The sequence below is a fragment of the Pygoscelis adeliae genome, unplaced genomic scaffold, assembly GCF_000699105.1.
Source record: "Pygoscelis adeliae isolate BGI_AS28 unplaced genomic scaffold, ASM69910v1 Scaffold359, whole genome shotgun sequence".
NCBI classification, from domain to species: Eukaryota; Metazoa; Chordata; class Aves; order Sphenisciformes; family Spheniscidae; genus Pygoscelis; species Pygoscelis adeliae.
In genome coordinates this window covers 649557-667446 of record NW_008825553.1, presented here as the reverse complement: position 1 = coordinate 667446, position 17890 = coordinate 649557, and the positions used below count along the sequence as shown (strand labels likewise).

The following is a 17890-nucleotide window of genomic DNA, read 5'->3' as shown; positions in this document are numbered from 1 at the left end:
ACTTAGGTGGTGTTATCGCAGTGAGGAGGGCCTCTAAGATGAGGCTCAGATAAGTTTGAAGGCTTATCAACCTTACGAGATCTCTCCCAGCGCTCTGCGCTCCTTCATCTTCATATCATAAACTTTTTTTGTTAGCTCTGCAAGGCTGTGCCCACAGTCTTGCTATAGCAGAATTTCAGTTCCAGTTAAAAACAGGCACGCCAGGAACCCCCCAGCGCTTCGCGCCGATGGCTGTGAAATCCACAGATCCCCTCGTCACCCTGGTGCGTCGGGCGGACGCAGGGGCTCTGTTCTTCTCGGGGAGAGCTCTGCGGCAGGACTCCACGCGCAGGGCACCCTGCCAGCGCTGCCTCCGCGGGGCTGGTCCTGGGGAGGGTGAACCGATCCTGCCTGACCACGCGGACGAGGACTAGCTGTAGAGGTAAGAACAGAGGTTTCCTGCTGCCTGTGGGAGAGGGAGCACCCAGCCCCGTAAGAGACAAGGGGGTAGGCGGTTCAGGGGAAGCGCCGTGTCCTCCACGCCATCGGGGAGGCCTGAACCCAAGGAATCGGTACAAACAGCATGTTTGCATGGACATGGACGTCCACGGAGGTGGACGGAGCTGGGAGCACCCCGGCGGCTCGCTCTAGGTTTCTGCGCAGCGCTAGTGCTCTCCCCCATGAGCTGCCATTGCCGTGGCGGAGGCTGGGGCCCTGGGGAAACCCCTGGTGGTGGAGGCAGCTTGCTCTGCCGTGCAGTACGGGTTTGGGAGGGCTCCAGGCAACTCTGGGGTGGTTTTTTTGGTGCACGCAATGTTATGGGCTCTCGGCGACCTCTCGCCCTTCAATTAGTTGCTCTAAAAGTCTGATTTTGGGGTAACTTCCTACCAGTGTAAACACAGCACTACCCGTCTGATTCTCTTCTCAGTTACGCTAGCCTAACTCCATTGATTCTAGTAGCGTTGCTCCTAATTTACAACAGCAAAAACCATGGCACTGGTAACTTTAGGTTCCCAGCAGAAGAGCGATGAATTTTGCTGGATTTTACCGTGGTCCATTTCACACCGGCTACGAACCTGTCCTAAGTTTTGCAGGGTGAGAACTGCCCTGGCCGGAGCCGTGCGTCTCTGCGCTGCGCAAATGACTTCCCCCCGCTTTCTGCTCGTGGGATGGAGGCAGAGAACCAGGTGCTCTTTCTGTGCAGGTTCTGGGTAATCCTGACTTTGTCAGGTTTTAAATCACGGTGACTCCGCTGTGTGCAGGGAAATGCCGGTTGATTCACGCCAGCGTAAGAGCAGACCCAGTCACCGCCCCCTGCCACCCCTGCCGAGGGTGGGTGTTTTGCTGACTGGCTCAGTATCGTTCATCCCTTCCAGCAAAGGCGAGTTGCTGTAGAGGTTGCGTAAAGCGGAGCTCCCAAATATGTGAAAGCATTCTTGACTCTTTGCCTGGAGCCCACCAGTTCCTTTTGAAGATTAAGATACGAGTGATGAAGGCGATTCACCTCTGAGCGAACAAAGGTCGTGTGAAAGTATGAACCCACTTGTGTTTTGCAAAGGGCTCGCGCTGACAAATGAGAGCGGCTTCCTCTGGAGCGGAATCTGCTCTGGACAGTCGGCAGCTGGTTCGTGCTGACTCGAGTCAGAAACGCTCGAGTCAACTGGCTTGTAAAATGTACCTGGCGGGCGTGCGGCGGAGGGTGTCCGGCCACACGCACCCCCGCACCGTGGAGGTTTGACACGCGTTCTGCACAGGCGGCGTCCTTCGGCTGCGCCAAGGCCTGACGCTGTGTGGCAAACCCAGTGTCCATCCCCTGAGCGAGCAAGCGGCAGAGACGCAGGATTTGCCCGCGCTGCCCTTCTCACGTATTTCTACCCTGATAAGAAAGGACTCCTTTCTTAGGAGGAAGGAAAGGGGAAAAGAAAGGGAAAAAGGAAAGGGGAAAAGGGAAAAGAAAAGGAAAAGGGTAACATCTCCTATGGGCATGGGTGGTCTCCGGCACCTGTTTTCTCTTTGGTTGCTCAGATGAAATCACCAAGAGAAGTTTTTTTGCAACTCCCATTAATTGTAGTAATTGTTCAACATCTACAAAACTGGAAGCTTTCAATCACCTTTAGCTAATGATCATCTTCCAACATACAGTACCAAGGACCGCTAATCAGCTGCTGAACTATCCGCCAGCCAGCCGCGGCAGGCTGAGGACAGGACTGCTTACTGCGAGTTAGCTCGTGCTTTGCAGCGTTTGACGGAAGTCCCGTTTGAGGAACCCTGCTCTGGTGTCCGGGTTGTGCCGCTCACAGCGCTAGGAGCCGCTTCCTACCGTAGCTGTAGACGAAGAAATACTTCCCGAGTGCTCCGGCTGAATAAGCACCTGCAATGAGAGAGATGGATAAAAAAAGAGAAACGGAGCAGCATGTGAGCCGAGTTGTGCAAGAGCTCTGGTATCCCCAGCGCTGGGCGGAGGGCTCCGCTCTTCGCTTCCACAAATAACACCCAGTTTCTGTGTCTTTATTCATGCTTATTCATTCCTTGCATCATCAACCAAGCAGCTGAGGATCTCGGTGCGTGGTGTGGTTCTCCATCGCTATAAAGGGAAAAACAGCATCCTGTGTTTTGTTAGGACACCCACACGTTGTGTTTGGAGGTGCCCTGGTGCTGGGCTGGGTATCGGAGAGGATCAAAGACAGAGGAAAACGAAACTCTGCCTGCATCTGTTTCGCAGCGTGGAAAGCTTTAATGAAGGCAGAGAGGGCCCCCTCCGCTCTGCTTTCTCACCCATTTCCTCGGGTAGTTCCTTGGATTTGTATAACTAAATTTCTGACTGATGAGACTGGTACTAAAACCCTCAGCCGGTGCGAATGTCCTGGTATCTTCAGCTGGAAAGCGTCCTTGGCCACAGAATTAGAGTTTAGTGCCAACATTTGCTGTGCCGGACTTTGGGTTAGCTTTAGTGTGTCGAGGGTTGTCTCGATTGTACATCTGACCGATTCCTGTGCAAGGGATTACCCAGAGCTCCCAGAAACACTGAGACCCCGGCTCCAAACAGCCCAGGCATCAACAACTGCGGAATAACCAGCCTTTACTAAAGCTGCTGCTTCGTGTCAGCCACTGACTGATTTAATTGCAAAGTATTTTGCCCCCCTGTAGTTCTGCTCGTTGTGGTAGAGTACAGAATAGTCCTGTACGTACTGTGCGTTCTTGTGGGCAAAGGGCTCAAGCCACCTCTCGTCTCATGACTGGGAGTTTCGATCCAGTGGAATTTTCTTCCCCTCTTTTCAGGCCAGAGTGGAAAGGAGATGTGGGGTTTTTTTTTTTTCTAGCAACAGAGCGAAGACTACATGGATGGCTTTGTGGTGATGGCGTCCCCTTGTCCTTTTCATGCACTGGCATGGTACTGCATGGGTTTCTAATCAAATTGGCATAAAAGACTGATGAAGATGAAAGAGGACATTTCTCCACCAGCGGCAGAAGGTGTTTCTAGCCCATTCCCTTCCTCTTTAATTAATTTGGTAACCATCCTTAACAACTGTGGGCCAGATCTTCAGCATGAATAAACTGGCCTAGCTCTGTTCCTTTAACTGAAACAGGCTGATTTACATTGGCTGGGGATCTTGTCCTAGCTTAGTCAGCGGAACAGCTCTCGGGGAGTTGGCATCTTGACGCGGTACGTTGCAAGTCCGGGATACGATCTGGACATGACTCCAGAAAAGCCCATTACCCCATTTGTGCGGCCGCAAGGGCCCTGGAGAGACTAATGGCACCAGTGTGTCCTCTCGCTGTCGGTGGCTGGTACAAAATCTGCAGCTGGGTAAGCTCAAACGCTAGAAAGAATAGCAGTATTGCTATTGTCTGCTTTTCCAGCCCTTCAGTAACCTCCCAGAAGGACTTAAGAATCTTAGAAGAAATAAACAGGGCAAGAAATACGAGTCTGACTAACTGAAAAAATAATGTTACTTGCGCCTGGCAACAATTAGCCAACGGGCACTGAGGGACACGATCCACCCAGGCTGAGCTGACCTCTACCTCCACCCCATGACGAGCTCCGTATCCACGCAGTCAAGAACTGCTCAGCACAAGGACACTGCAGCAGGATTTGTCCCTGCATCTGCCTCTCTCTTATCAATGCTAATGTCAGGGTCAAAATTCGGCACTGTTCCTGGTGTGAGCTGTCCCTTCGCCGTTGAGGAACAACTCCAGCCGTGACCACTGCCTGCAGGAGTCAGGCAGCTGCCCGCTGGTCCTGGCTGGAGGGACTGGTGGCGTGTCACTGTAAGTCAGCGTGGTAAGACCGTTCCTCACTGAGGGTGGGTCCCTCCTCCCGCTTCACCAGACACTTCCTGATTACAAGCTGCAGGATGTGTTTCTTCTCCGGTTTTACTCAGCTTTACGTCAGGAAAGCTCCGGTGAAGCCTATGGAGGACAGGGCAGCCAGAGGGGTATAAAACCAAGGAGACTGTGCTGAGGTGCTCTGCAACGCTGCTCTCCAGCTGGGGCACGGAGGCTCGCTCTACTGGAAGAAGGCATGCTTTTTTTTTTTTTCTCCTCTCTCCCTGCAAGTGCTCGTCTCTTCCAATCAAATAGAAAAATATTGCAGGTGAAATGTCTGTTGTACCAACAGCCAGAATTGTGTGATAGTTTTACACATGCACCAGAACTCACAGAACCTGTTTGTCAAACCCACTGACAGTCAGTGATACTTTAATGGCCTTTGCATTGCAAACATGCTTTTTTCAATCTTGCCTTTAAAAATAATATTGTAAAATACAGATGAACAAGTTGGATAAAGAGCTGGTAGTCAGGACTCTAGTGCTGCTTCTGCCACATTGCTGCTGCGTGGCCCTTTGGAGACCATTCAGCCCAGGTTGGCAGCAATATTAGACCATCTAAAGGTGCCAGGAGACGCTGTGCTCTGATCTTATAAGAATTTAGACACTTGGTGCTCATCATAAACCTACTGTCCCCCATTCACAAAAGGTCCTACATGCCACGTGCTACTGAGTTAAGTGCCGTTTAGAAATTGTATGTGTCTTCAGGTGTCCACGTGCCTTTGCAGGTGGGCTCTCCTAATTTCTGTGCTTCATTGTTTTTCCTGTTGAGTGGGCAAACAGCACTGTTTAGTCACATTTGTGTTGTGCTGTCTCTAGTAGTGAGAAGTACTTCAGAACAGTTTTTATTTTTATGTGGCCCAGGGAACCTTTCCTGTGACATGCTCCCCATCCATCTCCCTGTGTTTGAGACAAACACAGCACTTGAGCAGTCCTGCTTTGGAGACCCTTTGTAATCTACTAGGCTGTACTGCCCAGGCCCAGGCGAAGGAGGATCTTTACAAGGTGGGATGGCTGGAGCAGAGAGAGTCAAGCAGAATTTCTGCCTGTCAGGAGAAAAAGAGATTTGAGGAACTTGTCCCACGCTGATGGGGTTTTATGTCTGGAAATAAAAGCTGTGGTTTCTGTTAAGTGCCCTGGGGAGGTGGATGCTTTATCCTCCTAAGCCAAAATCTTTGGGAAATGATCTGGGGAAAAAAGGGTCCAATTGCAATGCCACAGACAGCCCGACTTGTTTATTGTAAAATACAAAGACTTGCCACTGGTCCAGCCTCTGTAGAGACCTGGCTGCTCAGCTACTCCAGAGCGAGATAGCACTGAAACCAAGAGAGCGATGCCAAATGACTCCAACCGGGAGTTCCTCCCATTCTCTCCCACTGACTGACACGGGAGAGGGAGCAGGCTCTAACCCCAGCAGTTGGGTGTGGAGTGTTTTTGTGTTTTCTGATAATACAGACTGGCGATCTTCTCTCCTCTTATTTAATTTGCCCTTTCCTCTAGCCCTCTGTCCTTATCAAATGCCACTTGGCATTGCTTCCCTCCCAGCCTACAGCTTCCCACTCTTTTTACAAAACCCCTGTTATAAGATACAGCTGCTGAGAGATGTAGTAAAGATACACCTGTTGGGTAAGGAGAGCCGTGGGCTTTCTCATGTTCTCATTCTTTTCCATGGTCAGGAATTTATTGTTGATCTTAATCTTAGGCCAGGCAACGTCACTGTATGGTGACAATAAAATTACCTGAACAATTTGCTGATAGGCAGATTTATTTGTCTTCTCATGAGGATACCACGGGGCAGGAGGGCTTGGGAGAAGGGAGTTTCCTTTCATGACTTTTAATCTCCCTGAAACAAGCGGTAGGATGGAATACGTGGGAATGGCAGTTCTGGCTTGAAGGAAGTACTTGGAAGTTTTACAAGCCTCTTTCCAGCTCTAATTCCCAGCCTTAGCAAGGGCTGAGGAAATGCCCATGCTTTACCCATCAGGTTCCTTGAGCTGCTGCGCAGCCACGAGCATCCCTCACCGTTCCTGCCCAGTGGTTCCCAGATTTGACTCTTTATGCCCAGCGTGCTCCTCTGGGGGTGAGGTTAGGCACTGGCAATGCAAAAGAAACACAGCCTAGTGCTTAAAGCCTCTGCCTGGGATGTGAAGGATCTTTTTCCAGGTCATGTGTGCTCTGGCTTCTTGCTCTGTACAATGGGGATAAGAAATTACCCCTACATCATAAGGGTGGTGCAGTGTTTAATTACTGTTTGTAAATGTCTGAGAGATCATCTGATAAAGGAACCTCTGATACACTGCTCCAGGGTGTTATCAACCCACACTCCCCTTCAAGGCAGTGCACTGTAACACTTCCACCTCTGAGATGGTTCCTGTAAACCTCTGGCAATAACTGGCCACATTGGACCGGGCGATATAGTGGGACACTGCGGGATCACTCTGCTGTGACGTATTTTCATATGTCCCATGAAAGTGGCATGTCTTCCAGGCTGGACTTACCTGAAAGGAGTTTTCTTTGCTTCTTTGGTAGCTTTATGTGGCAGGCTCTGGAGTAAATCTGTCCATCCTTGTTAGGCGGGAGGTCTTTGACTTGAAGCAAGATGTTATACCCTTGGGAGACATCTTGATGAGGGAATCGATGATGTCTACAAAACAAACAGGAAAGGGATGTAAGTACCAAACAAGGCTGCAACAGTGGCACTGAGGAAAGAGAGTGCATCAGTCAGTGAATGTAATAGCAGGAAAAAGAACCGGTATAACAGGACTGCGTGGGGAAATGACTTCTGGATTTAAAAAGTGCTGCCCTGGCCAGAGCTTATTTCGAGGGACACTGATAAAGCAACTCTAAACTTTGTCCTGAGCATAGGAACAAATGGAGATATTAGCAATTTTAAAGAATCAAACAAACAGGAGGGGAACGCACACGTGGTATAACTTGTGAGAAGCTACAAAGCTACGAGCCCTCACACTCCAGGTCTCAAAGCTCACCAGGCAATGGGCCAGGAGTAGACCTCTTTTAAAGCTAGAGTACTGTGGAGCTTGGTACGTTATGCACTAATGTGGCTTCTCCTGAAGCCGCTGGCATTTACACTGAGTTGTGGGGTGTTCTAGTGATTACTTATGTCTACTCAAAACTGTCAGGATGGTTTTCGGACGGTTGTCTCAGCAGAGGTTCAAAGGGACCTACCGACAGCTCTTGGAAGGGAGACTCACTAGTGTCCCAACACCTGCTTAAATCTAACATGCCTTAAGAAGCTCTGAGTGACCTGAATTGGTGTGCGATGGTGCTCTGCACCCTGGAGAATCAGAACCAAAATCACCAGCAACATCTTTCCTCTCAGCTCAAGGCTCACGTACACAGGGAAGGCCATTTTCCAAATTTTTCCAAATTTAATCCTCTTGTGGTTTTGGACACAAACACCGTCTGGCCAGAAACATTGGATTTCTGCAAGCAAAGCAACATAGAGGTCTGTTTCAGAAAAAAGAAAAAGGGCTTGTGAATGCCTTTGAATTGACTTTACCTGTGGGTAATTACCAACAAAGGAAAACCCACATTTAAAATCCAGTTGTCTCCATTGTGAGTGATTCTAATGATACAGCTGTAGGCATTATTAGAGCCAAAATCTGGGAGTGCTTACCAATTGTAGGTAGCGCTCTTTGTGACCGCCCAGCATGTAAAGGTCACATTTACACAGGCGCCAGGGACTTGAAACTCTTGCAGAAAATGTGGCTTTGTGTGTTTAACTGCTGTCTCCAGACTTCTCCGACGTCAGCTCTACGTGTCCGGTTTTGTTCAAGTCACCAACTGAGCACAGAATTTGAGGTGGTGCTGCCAAGACACCAAAGGGGCATCTGCGTGGAAGCCCCTGGAAAGCGCCACAGAGAAAAGGAGATGTATCTGTGGCTGTTGCTGCTGGGACTGCAGGGTGGGCTGATGGCTTTGAGCTAAGGATGACTTGAAGAATCTGTATTTCAGTTCGTTCAAGCCTGCAGGGAACTGCTGGAGCGTTTGTGCCCTCCTGCAGCTTGCACCAAGCTCACTGTGCAGCATGGTTGTTTTGCTGTTAGCGGTCCCCGAGCCAATTAACTTGAACAGAGGTGCCAAAAGTCCCTGGGGGAGCAGGTCACATTGCTCCTCTGGAGCGCTCTGCTACCTGCTGCAGTCACTGCTCTGGTGCACACTGCAGCTCTTCTACAAAATATACATAGAAACACATTTCATCCACAGCTCCTAAGGAGCCTCACACTCAAAGTGAGAATTGCTCTGTAAGGAACACAGTCAAAAAACCTATGGTGCCAAGCTACCCAGAATCACAGAATAGATCACAGTGAAATAGGACAAAGGGAGATTCTTCGAATTCCCAGGATGAAGCCTAACCTCCTGGAACGTGCTCCAGGATTTAAAGCGTTTTATTGTTGGCTGCTGAAATGGACTTTTTCTAACCAGGCTATAGTTAGAGAAAACATCTAACAGTCAAGGCTAATTCACTGATCTAAGTGGAAGAGTCCAGTTCATGCACAAGAGTGAGGAGGTAGCAAGAAACCTGCATAAAAGATCCAAACACAAAAAGACTGATGCTTTTTCCCTGTTTTTTTTTCTTATGTTTTCTATATTCAGCTAGTGAAATGCCTACAATAGTCACGATGTTTAACTGGCTTTAGTTTAATATAGTGTTCGGTCCCAGAGCTTTGAGGACAGCTTGGGATGCTGTTTTCTTGTTTCTCAGTCATTTTTTTTCTCCAATATTCGTCAACTTTCAACTGTTGCTGCCTCAAAAGCAGATCCTCCAGTTACTAGACAAAAGTTCCTTTTTGCCTGACTGAGAGCAGTGACCATATAAAGACTGCAGGATCTGGCCTTCTTTTTCTTCTCAGATGTCTCTTTGTCTATAGTCATAAACTATCAGACACTGCCATCTTTTAAATAGATAGTTTCCTGTTCTGCCTCTTGTAGGTTAGATATTATCTCCTACAGTAAATCATGAGTCAGTGATTAATTCAAGAAGGCCGTTCCCAGAAGCAAATTCTTACAATGTTAAAAATAATATGATGCGAATCCATTATAGTATGATATAGAAAATAATTATGGCCTGCAAACTAGTTTAATCAACTTAGAACATGCTGGGGCAGATATTCAGTCGGAGTGAGTCATTGTAAGAAAGTTCACAGTCTTAGCGTATAGGTTGTGTGAGCTAACGTGATTACCCCATGTCAGCTGAGTCTTGGTAACTCTGTACGTGTGCTCTTTGCACACCCAAATTGTGAGGTAAGACATGTTTGTTTAAAACACCTTTGCTGATGTTTAAACTGTATCAAATTACTTTATAAAAGCATGAATTGCTTCAAGAACATGCATGCAGCCAGTTAAGATGTCTCAGCTGATGAATGGCAACTTATTAAGCTTATTAAATTGTGTCATCTTCATTCTGTCTTAAACAGCTATGCAAAGTCATCAAATATTATAAAGAGTCAATGTGCTCTGCCTCACCACGCAGTGGATGTATCTTGCATTAAAGTGCAGTTTAAAAGGGGACAGCTCACTAGGAAACGTCTGCAATGCAGACATGCTGTGCAGAAAAAGACAAAAAGTCTCTCTAAAGAATAACAAAACCATCCAAAAGTAATCACAGCTATAGCAAGACACCATTGAAGGGACAGGCAAGTCCATTAGCAGTGCGTATGTTATTATAAGCTATCTGATAATTGTTAATAACACTGTGTTTTGTTAACATCTTCCATATCTCAGAACACACTCTGAATTCCTGCGGACTAAAGCTTACAACACCCCAGTGAAGCCTGGTCACCGTGGCATGGGTGGGGAGCATCAGGCACAGAACAGTTAAGTGACTTACACAAGGGTGAATCAGCAGGAGGTTCAGGAACGGAACCTGAAGGCTAGGTCCTCGGCTGATATAAACTGGCACAGCTCCACAGCAAGTGGAAGGGCACAGTCAATTACATCAGTTGTACGTATGCAGACCTGATTCCCAGCTCTGAGGTTGAACCTCAAAACCCAGTACCTGTTAACGATGTAACATTCACCTGCCTTGAGGTTCTTGGCAGAAGTTCCCTATGACCAACCAACGCAGGTCAGATTTCTGGGATGAAAACCCATGGGGTGCTATGGGGTCTTTCAGTATCAAAGCCAGTGACGTGGCTGTAGACGTAACCTGAGAGCTGTACCCCGAGAGCTGTACCCCAACTAGGTAGGTTACAGCTAGTTCTAGTGTTTTCTGGAACATCAAATGTCACTTCACAAACATTACAGATTAGCTGTGCCCCCGCCTTCTCCTCCCTTCCAAATCTCCTTACATAGTACTGATTGGGTGCTGGAGTGGGGATTTCCTCAATCTTCCTAGCAATGGGTTGTTGAAACGTGCTAGTTTCCCTTGCTAAAGTCTTGCTTGGACTGAAAACACGATCTTGTAGGCATTTGCAGCTGGATAGTTGGAGGTTTTCTTGCATCCCGTGCATGGAACCTGGAAACAGAGGGAGCAAGGAAACTGTCAGTAGCTGACTCGGAAAGAAACTGGGAAGTAACTGAGGCCTGGAATTTACCAAATGTAATTTTAAAGGACAAATCACCTTTTGCGTTTTAAAAACAGCAGAAACTTTGCTGTGCAGAATTGATGGCTGCAAGTGCTACAAGATGAAATGGGGGCGAGAGTGACTTTTTCAGGTACTAAGTTTCACTGATTTCTTCTTTTTGGGGTGGAGATGCCCATCAGCTTGCAAAAGAAACCTTAAAGACAACCTTTAAGTCTTGTGTTAGAGAGAACAGGTCCTGAAATCATCCACTTTAGCTATGAATTTCAGAGAGCTTAGTACAGTATACTAAATGAGTCCACAAAGTGTGTGTGTATGGATCCTTCTTTACACTTTGGTAACTTAACAACAGCTCTGCCAATTTTGCTTGAAAAGGTTCATGCAAAATGAAAAAGGGCCACCTCTGGGTGAGACTGAGCAAAGGAAATTTCAGCCCCAGTAGAAATTTAAAAGGTAAGAGCATATGAAAAAGCAGCTTAGAATAGCTGTTGGACTTCCACCTTAATTATAACTGTCTGACAATGAGAAATGATTTTCCTTCTTGGTTGGATTTTCGAAACATCCCAAATACAGCACTAAAAAGGTATTGCAGACATAGTCGACAGAGTCAGTTAAAGACCAGATCCATAGTCCACTGAAGTCAGTGCAAAGCCACTAGGTGACTTTAGCAGCTTTGGAAATCAGCCTGAAATAAAATGCTTCCTCTTACCAGTGAAGAGAAATACCGAGTTCCTTTCTTTGACAATGAGGTGCTGTTGATCTCTGCAGACTGATGAGTTACACTATAGAATCCTAGGCCTGGGTTTTCATTCTAGCAAGAGAAATATCACACACATTGACCAAGCTGTATTAGTTACCTCTCTCCTGGGGCACACGCAATGAGACACGGGCACGGGCTCACACCGACGCTAATGGGACAGCTCCTTTCCGCAGTACATCCCTGCTCTTCATCTTGCTGAGCACAGACCAAAACATACCAATTCTTTTAGGAGTAACTCTGAGAACAGTGATGCTGGAACAGAGCAATGGTCCATACAGTCCATATGTGTCCACATGTACTTCACTTACAACTGATCTTACTGGCCCTTATGGCTGTGAGTGAACTACTAATTTTTTTTTTTTATATCTGTTGCTCCAAACGGCTTTCATGGTAAATTACCATCCCAGTTTACAAATGGAGAATGAACACTGTTTGTACAATTACTTCCTTCTTTCAAGTTTAAATCTATTGTTTTTTAAGTTTATGCTGATATTCTTCTGTTTTATATGATATGGCAGAAGCTCACTATTTCACTTTTCTTAATGATCTCACATACATTTCAAGCCATCTTACTTGCCTTCTCTCTAAATTAAACATCTTCAGTGTTTTCAGTCTTTACGGGGACTCTAATGATCGTATCTCTTATTTCTAAATTGAGTCTATTTCTGCCGTAGCCTTTTTTTAGAGTTAGGGTGGCCAGAACTAAACAGAACATTCCAGCTGAAGGTGTACCAGCAGCATAAATGATGGTATTATTGTATTTCCTGTATCATTTTCCAAGCCATCACTTGCACCCCCGAATTTTATGCTTTAATTGTAATTGTGCATTGAGACAGATGTTGTCAGTGCTTCAAAATTATAATCTTTTAATGCAAGTCTCCTGTTGCATGGAAAACTGAATATTTCTGAGTATGAGGAAGATCAAATTTCTCTGCTGTCTACATGGCGATTTGTATAGACTGGGAGCCACAGCAAATCTAAAATCTCACCTGTAACATCTGAGTTGGACCTCATTAATTCAGCACGTGGGCAGAATGCATTATTCGCAGTCACCACACCTTTTCTGACTCTGTTCTCTTTCTGGGCTTTTCAAAAAGAGGACTGTGTGGGATTTATAGAGCCAAATAAATCAAAACCTGCCTGTGTCATACATGATACCTCCAGCTTTTCAGGCGTGGTCCCATGAAGTGCTGAATGCCGTTGGTAGCATGCCCTACTTCTGCCAATCCCAGAAAAAAAAGTGGGGTTTGGGAGATCTGGGACCATACAAGATGAAAGAAATAACTTTGTACCAACCTAAATGTGAAATGATTCCAGCATGTAGGATGGAAAGAGCTGAAGTTCCTGATCTTTGAGAGCATTCTACCATTATGTGAACTTCATTGATTGTCTTGTCTGCCAGTTACCAATGGAAAATATTCTGGAAGTGCCTGGAAGCGACTTAGTTCCTGTTCTGATTACTTCAGAGTTGGATTCTGACAATGATCGGATGCCCCCCAAAAAATAGCTAGAGAATAAGATGCATGGAACTGAAGAACGAGGCAATGTGGAGTTGAGAGTAGAAAAGAAAGTAGTTTGGGCATCATTCCACTCGTGCAAAGACACAAAGCTGCATGAAGGGATTTGATTGTGCAGAAGTTTTTGCAGGATCAAGAAGGAGCAGGAAAGATGCAAGGTTAAAAGTGGGGAAATGGAAGCTTGCATAGGACGAGCATACGGTTGATTAAAAAACACCGTCCAGACAGGACCTGTGCTGATGGCCATATAGCAGCAGCAGCAACCCTGGAATGACCCGCTCCCCCTTAAGAAACAACCAGAAATGGCAGGGAGAAGAATGGAGGCTCTTGCTCTGCTTGGTCTTGCAGAAGAGTAGACTAAAGGGAAGAGGAGATGGGAGTGGGCAGGCAGTGTTGTCTACTGGAGAAGATGCTGTTGATTTATAGTGAGATCATGAGCAGATCGCTTCACCAGTCTGTTTTTCCACTGCAGCTGAGCTGTTTCTTGCTACATGCGTGGGCAAGTGTAATAGTGCTACTACAATACTAAAAATAATAAAACGCAAATATGTGCCACTTCTATTAAAACTGGAAGAGCATTGCAAGGAACCAGATCCCAGATCTCCAGTTCTCGTTATTTGCACATGTAATCCTTGTGGATTTGGCCTTCCTCATAAAAATGCCCCCTGAGTTATAAAGCAGATGGTCACAAATAATCTTTTCCACGTTATTTTTTTCTTTGTAGGAAAATGCTTCAGAACAAACCAAAAGCTGAGGTATGTGATGCAACTCTGGGAATTTCAGCAGAGCTGCTCTGACTTACACTGTGTTTCAGTTCAGCCCCTGTGTGATACTCCTAGGATGCCAAACTTACAGGAGGAGATTTCTGAAGATGTGGTCCGAGGGCTTGTACACATGGAGCAGGCAGGGATCCTGAGCTAGCTATTTTTTATCAACCCCCAGAACTAGAAGCAGAACAGACACTGCACTGCTCTGGTCTTCAGCTTGCATCTCCATGTGGCCCTGCCACGTGGAAGCCCTGCCACGTGCTTGAGGTTCTCCACCTCTGTGGACCAGAGGCTTGTGCTGAGGAAAGCAAGATTGGTCCAATTTGCTAGAACTGGCTATTAAAATTGCAGCAGGTTTCCAAAGCAGCTGATAAAAAACTGCATCTGCAAGCTCCGTTCCCTGGTGTTGCCCAGGCTTGGCTGCTCCTGCTGACCAGCCTGCTGAAGCTTGGATGGAGTCCCATGCTCAGCCCTGCCCCATAAAGGGGAGTTACTACTCCGGCAGCACGTTCTTGATTAGCGCCTTCCAGGATAGCACGTGTCAGGGAAACAGCTACAGAGCCCTTCTCCCATCCAATGCATCCAGCTCTGGGTTTGCCATGCCCATCATCACCTCAGTGTTGTTGAAAGTAATTGGAGATTAGACATCTAAACGCCCTTGGAAATACACCTCCTGCTAAAGTGACTGCACACCTCTGTGCCCTTTGAATGCTTTGAATTGTATTCTGGTAATGTAAGGGGGCGCTGAGCTGCAAGGTAAGTAAGTCCGTCAGAAATACCTTGCAAACTCCAGTATTCGGTACCCGTAGGGATGTGTGAAGACAGTGGTAAACTGGCAGAGTTACAAAAGTGGGTCAACTCACCTGTTCGGTATTCTAGGTCAGGTAGTAAGAAGCAAATAAGCTCTTTACCTTGCCTAAATTACAAGTGGGTAAACTTCATGTACTGGCATTTATTCCTGACTACCCTGCTAAAGGAATGCGCTCCAAAATGGCTCGTGCTGAAGAGGACACAGTCGAGTGCTTTTGATGGAAGAAACTAAGTCAGCAGCCCCCAAACGGTCTAGTGTTAATGGATCTACTGCTTCCCCTCCCCTACGTGGTGCAGTAACTTTTCTCTAGGGATAAAGCTTAAGAAAGAATCAGCCAAGCCCTTGTGTAGCTTGTGGTTTGGCTTCCTGCCTGCTCTGCCCTTCAAGCAGGAAATTCTCAAAGGGAAGGGAGTGCTTTGTGAAGCTACCTTAAGACTCTGCCTCTTCTCTTTTAGTCAGAACTTAGCATCAGGTCATCTGGAACTCCTGGAAGCTGACCAGACAGACTGATGGCGCCTACAGAAGGTATTTAAGCAACTTCTCTACCTTGATCATTTTCCCTCATCTTCTGTCCTTTACGTCCTTGATTGCTGTTATTCAATCCTGAGATAATACACTCCTGATATCACTGAGATGGGAGAGACAAGCAAGGAGGAACAGATCAAAGGAAGGAGAAGAAAGAGAAGATGCCAAAGGCAGAAGAAGAAAGAAGGAAGATGCCAAATACTTCCTTGATTTACCTACTTTACATACCTGGTCCACAAAGTTTCAGAAATTCTTAATATACTTAATTTTCAGAGTTCTGGGGTTACCACGTAGTCACCAGACAGCAGGAGACTGTCAGCAGGGGCCATGGGCATCCTCTTTCCACCAGCAGAGGAAGTAGCTTGAAAGCTGGATCCAGAAAGCCCAGGAGGCCCTTGGCACCTGTGAGCGTTGGCTGGACTTGAAAAGGAACGCTGCAGAGTGCAGGCTGGGAAAACAGTGTGGTTTTAATATATCTTTCTGCTTCCCTCTGCTGGCCAGATAACAGATGTACCAGTGTAATTCCTACAAATCAGGGAAGGCTCAGGGTGAAAACCAGCAAAAGGTAGGAGGGGGCATCTTTATCACTACACAGGCATCACTCCACTGATTTCTTTGAATTTGCTCCTGAATTTCAGAAGGAACGCAACATATATGTATGTGTCCTGGCGAGCTCAGGAAGATTGGAAATGGGACCAGGGCCTAAGCTGGGTGGGTGGGAGATGGGGAGCTGGTAGAGACAAGGATGCTATATGGAGAGTAATTTCAAGGTTTAAACCAATACTACTGCATTACCACTTTTCTCATACTGTTATCAGTTGTGATTACAAAGTTAATTTAACAACCTTGATCTAAATGTAGTTGCTATTCTTGTTACAAAACAGGATCATTATGAGTTGCAAAAAATTCAAAACAAAGACATAAACTTCAAACATTTTTGTTACTCACTTGGTTATACTGAAATCTCTTTGATTGAGAATTAAATCCCTTTTTTTCTGAGTTTGAGATTACTTTCCTGTAGTGTTTATAAGGACTGGAGGAAATCTTGAAACCTAAAAGAACAGCCAATGATAACAAAATTCTGAATATGGAGATACAGGAAACATGTAACTACAACGGCAGCTTTCATTTTAAATAGGATGTGTAAGTTAAAGGCAAATCTAACATTAATGCAGTATTCAAGTCAAGAGATCAGCAGTCATTTCTGCATTTAATTTCCCTGTTTCATTTAAGCAGCAAAGGGAAAAAAAGCACTTCGAAGCACTACTGTTGATGAATGGGCTTTAAGGGTCACTCAGTGCTGTTAAATCGCTTTTGCAGATTGCCCTCAGTAAATGAGTCAGGCATCTTAACGACTCACTTCACCGGGCTGACCCTCTCTAAACTGAAAATCTGAGGAAAGATGCTGAGTGCCCCGGCTCCTGCCAAACTCAGACGCTAAGCTGCCTGGTGCCACCCAAGAAGCGCTGTGCTTTGCAGGCCAGGAATCAAAGGCCTTGGCTTGGCAGTGTTGTTGACTGCCAAGAGATGGTGGGGTGGAAGCTACTACAGTTTTTCAAACTGCATAGTCCCTCACAGACCTATCATGACAAAACCACTGATACCTTGTCTAATCAAGCTCTGGTGTTATTACTACCAGTCACAGAGCTGCACTGGCATTAGTGCTGCACTAGGAAAGTTTCAATACAAGGTCGCTGAAAAATGTAAGTGTGCTTCTGACTCGGGATAGTACAGGTCTCAAGACGAGCTCTGCAATTAGAGGGAAGGTTAGTGCAGGGAGGAGGCCCGAGTAGTTGCCGAGGACAGGGCTCGTATGGGGTGGTGTACAGGACAAGGAGGTGGTCAGTGCTACAAGGGAGCAAAGAGCAAACTTTCCACTGTCTTGCAGAACACCCAGCAACTGGAGGGTTATGATTTGATAGCATTTCTTAGTCCCTTGTGCTGGTTTGTCCCCAAGGAGAGCGATGTTGGACCTGAAACACCTCTAACTGGCTGTGGCTATAAATTGTTGCAGATGCCACTTCCTATTGATTGGTTTCATTAATGAACCCTTGCTGTGCTTTGAAAGAAAAACCTTTGCATGGTTGGGGTTTTCCTTCTTCAGCTGTGAAACAACTGTTCTGAGTGCTGTTCCTGGTCACTACAAGGTACCGAGCGGTGCTTTTCTGCTTGTTGTACCTTGTGCTCCCTCAGAACATCCACGAGTATCTGTGGAAAGGCAGGTGCCCGTGTTACAGAGCTACCGCACACCAAGTGTAGTGACTCTGTGTAGCACCACCATCTTGTTTCTAGAACAAATCCGTCAGAAATATTAACGTGCAGCAGGCGGACAGAGGCTGGAAGGACTGGGTTGGTTTTCTACAGAGATGTAATGGGTCAGCCATGACCCTTGTTTTCTCCGTTCAACGAACCGCTACGTTCCTGCTTGCTGCAGCGGCTGCTGCCTGCCTACAGGATGATCGTCCAGGGGGGTGAGAGGGGAAGGCGGGAGGGAAGCGCTGCCGCCGCGCTGCACGTCGGAGCGGGGAAGCGGCCTGAGGAAACCCCCTCCGTGGAGCTACGGGAAGGCCCCGCCCCGCCCCGCCCAGCCCAGGTGAGGTGGCGCGGTGCACGCTGGGAACGGCGGGTGCGTGACCGGGTGAGGCAGTGCGGTGCGCGCCG

General features: G+C 46.9%; 2 protein-coding genes across 2 annotated transcripts in view; one reads left to right on the top strand and one right to left on the bottom strand.

The window, feature by feature from the left end:
* Positions 1–4989: 4989 nt before the first annotated feature.
* On the bottom strand, positions 4990–11892 carry STPG1 (sperm-tail PG-rich repeat containing 1). Its single transcript, XM_009332188.1, is given in 7 exon segments — positions 4990–5068; positions 5174–5350; positions 6849–6948; positions 10697–10719; positions 10721–10782; positions 11559–11660; positions 11827–11892. Coding segments are annotated over 7 exon segments (609 nt in total).
* The window catches only part of NIPAL3 (NIPA-like domain containing 3), a 22318-nt gene continuing 12839 nt past the window's right edge, over positions 8412–17890 (top strand). The window contains exon 1 of the mRNA XM_009332135.1: positions 8412–8426. The gene's annotated coding sequence lies outside the window, so the exon portion shown is untranslated. The remainder of the gene's footprint in view (positions 8427–17890) is intronic.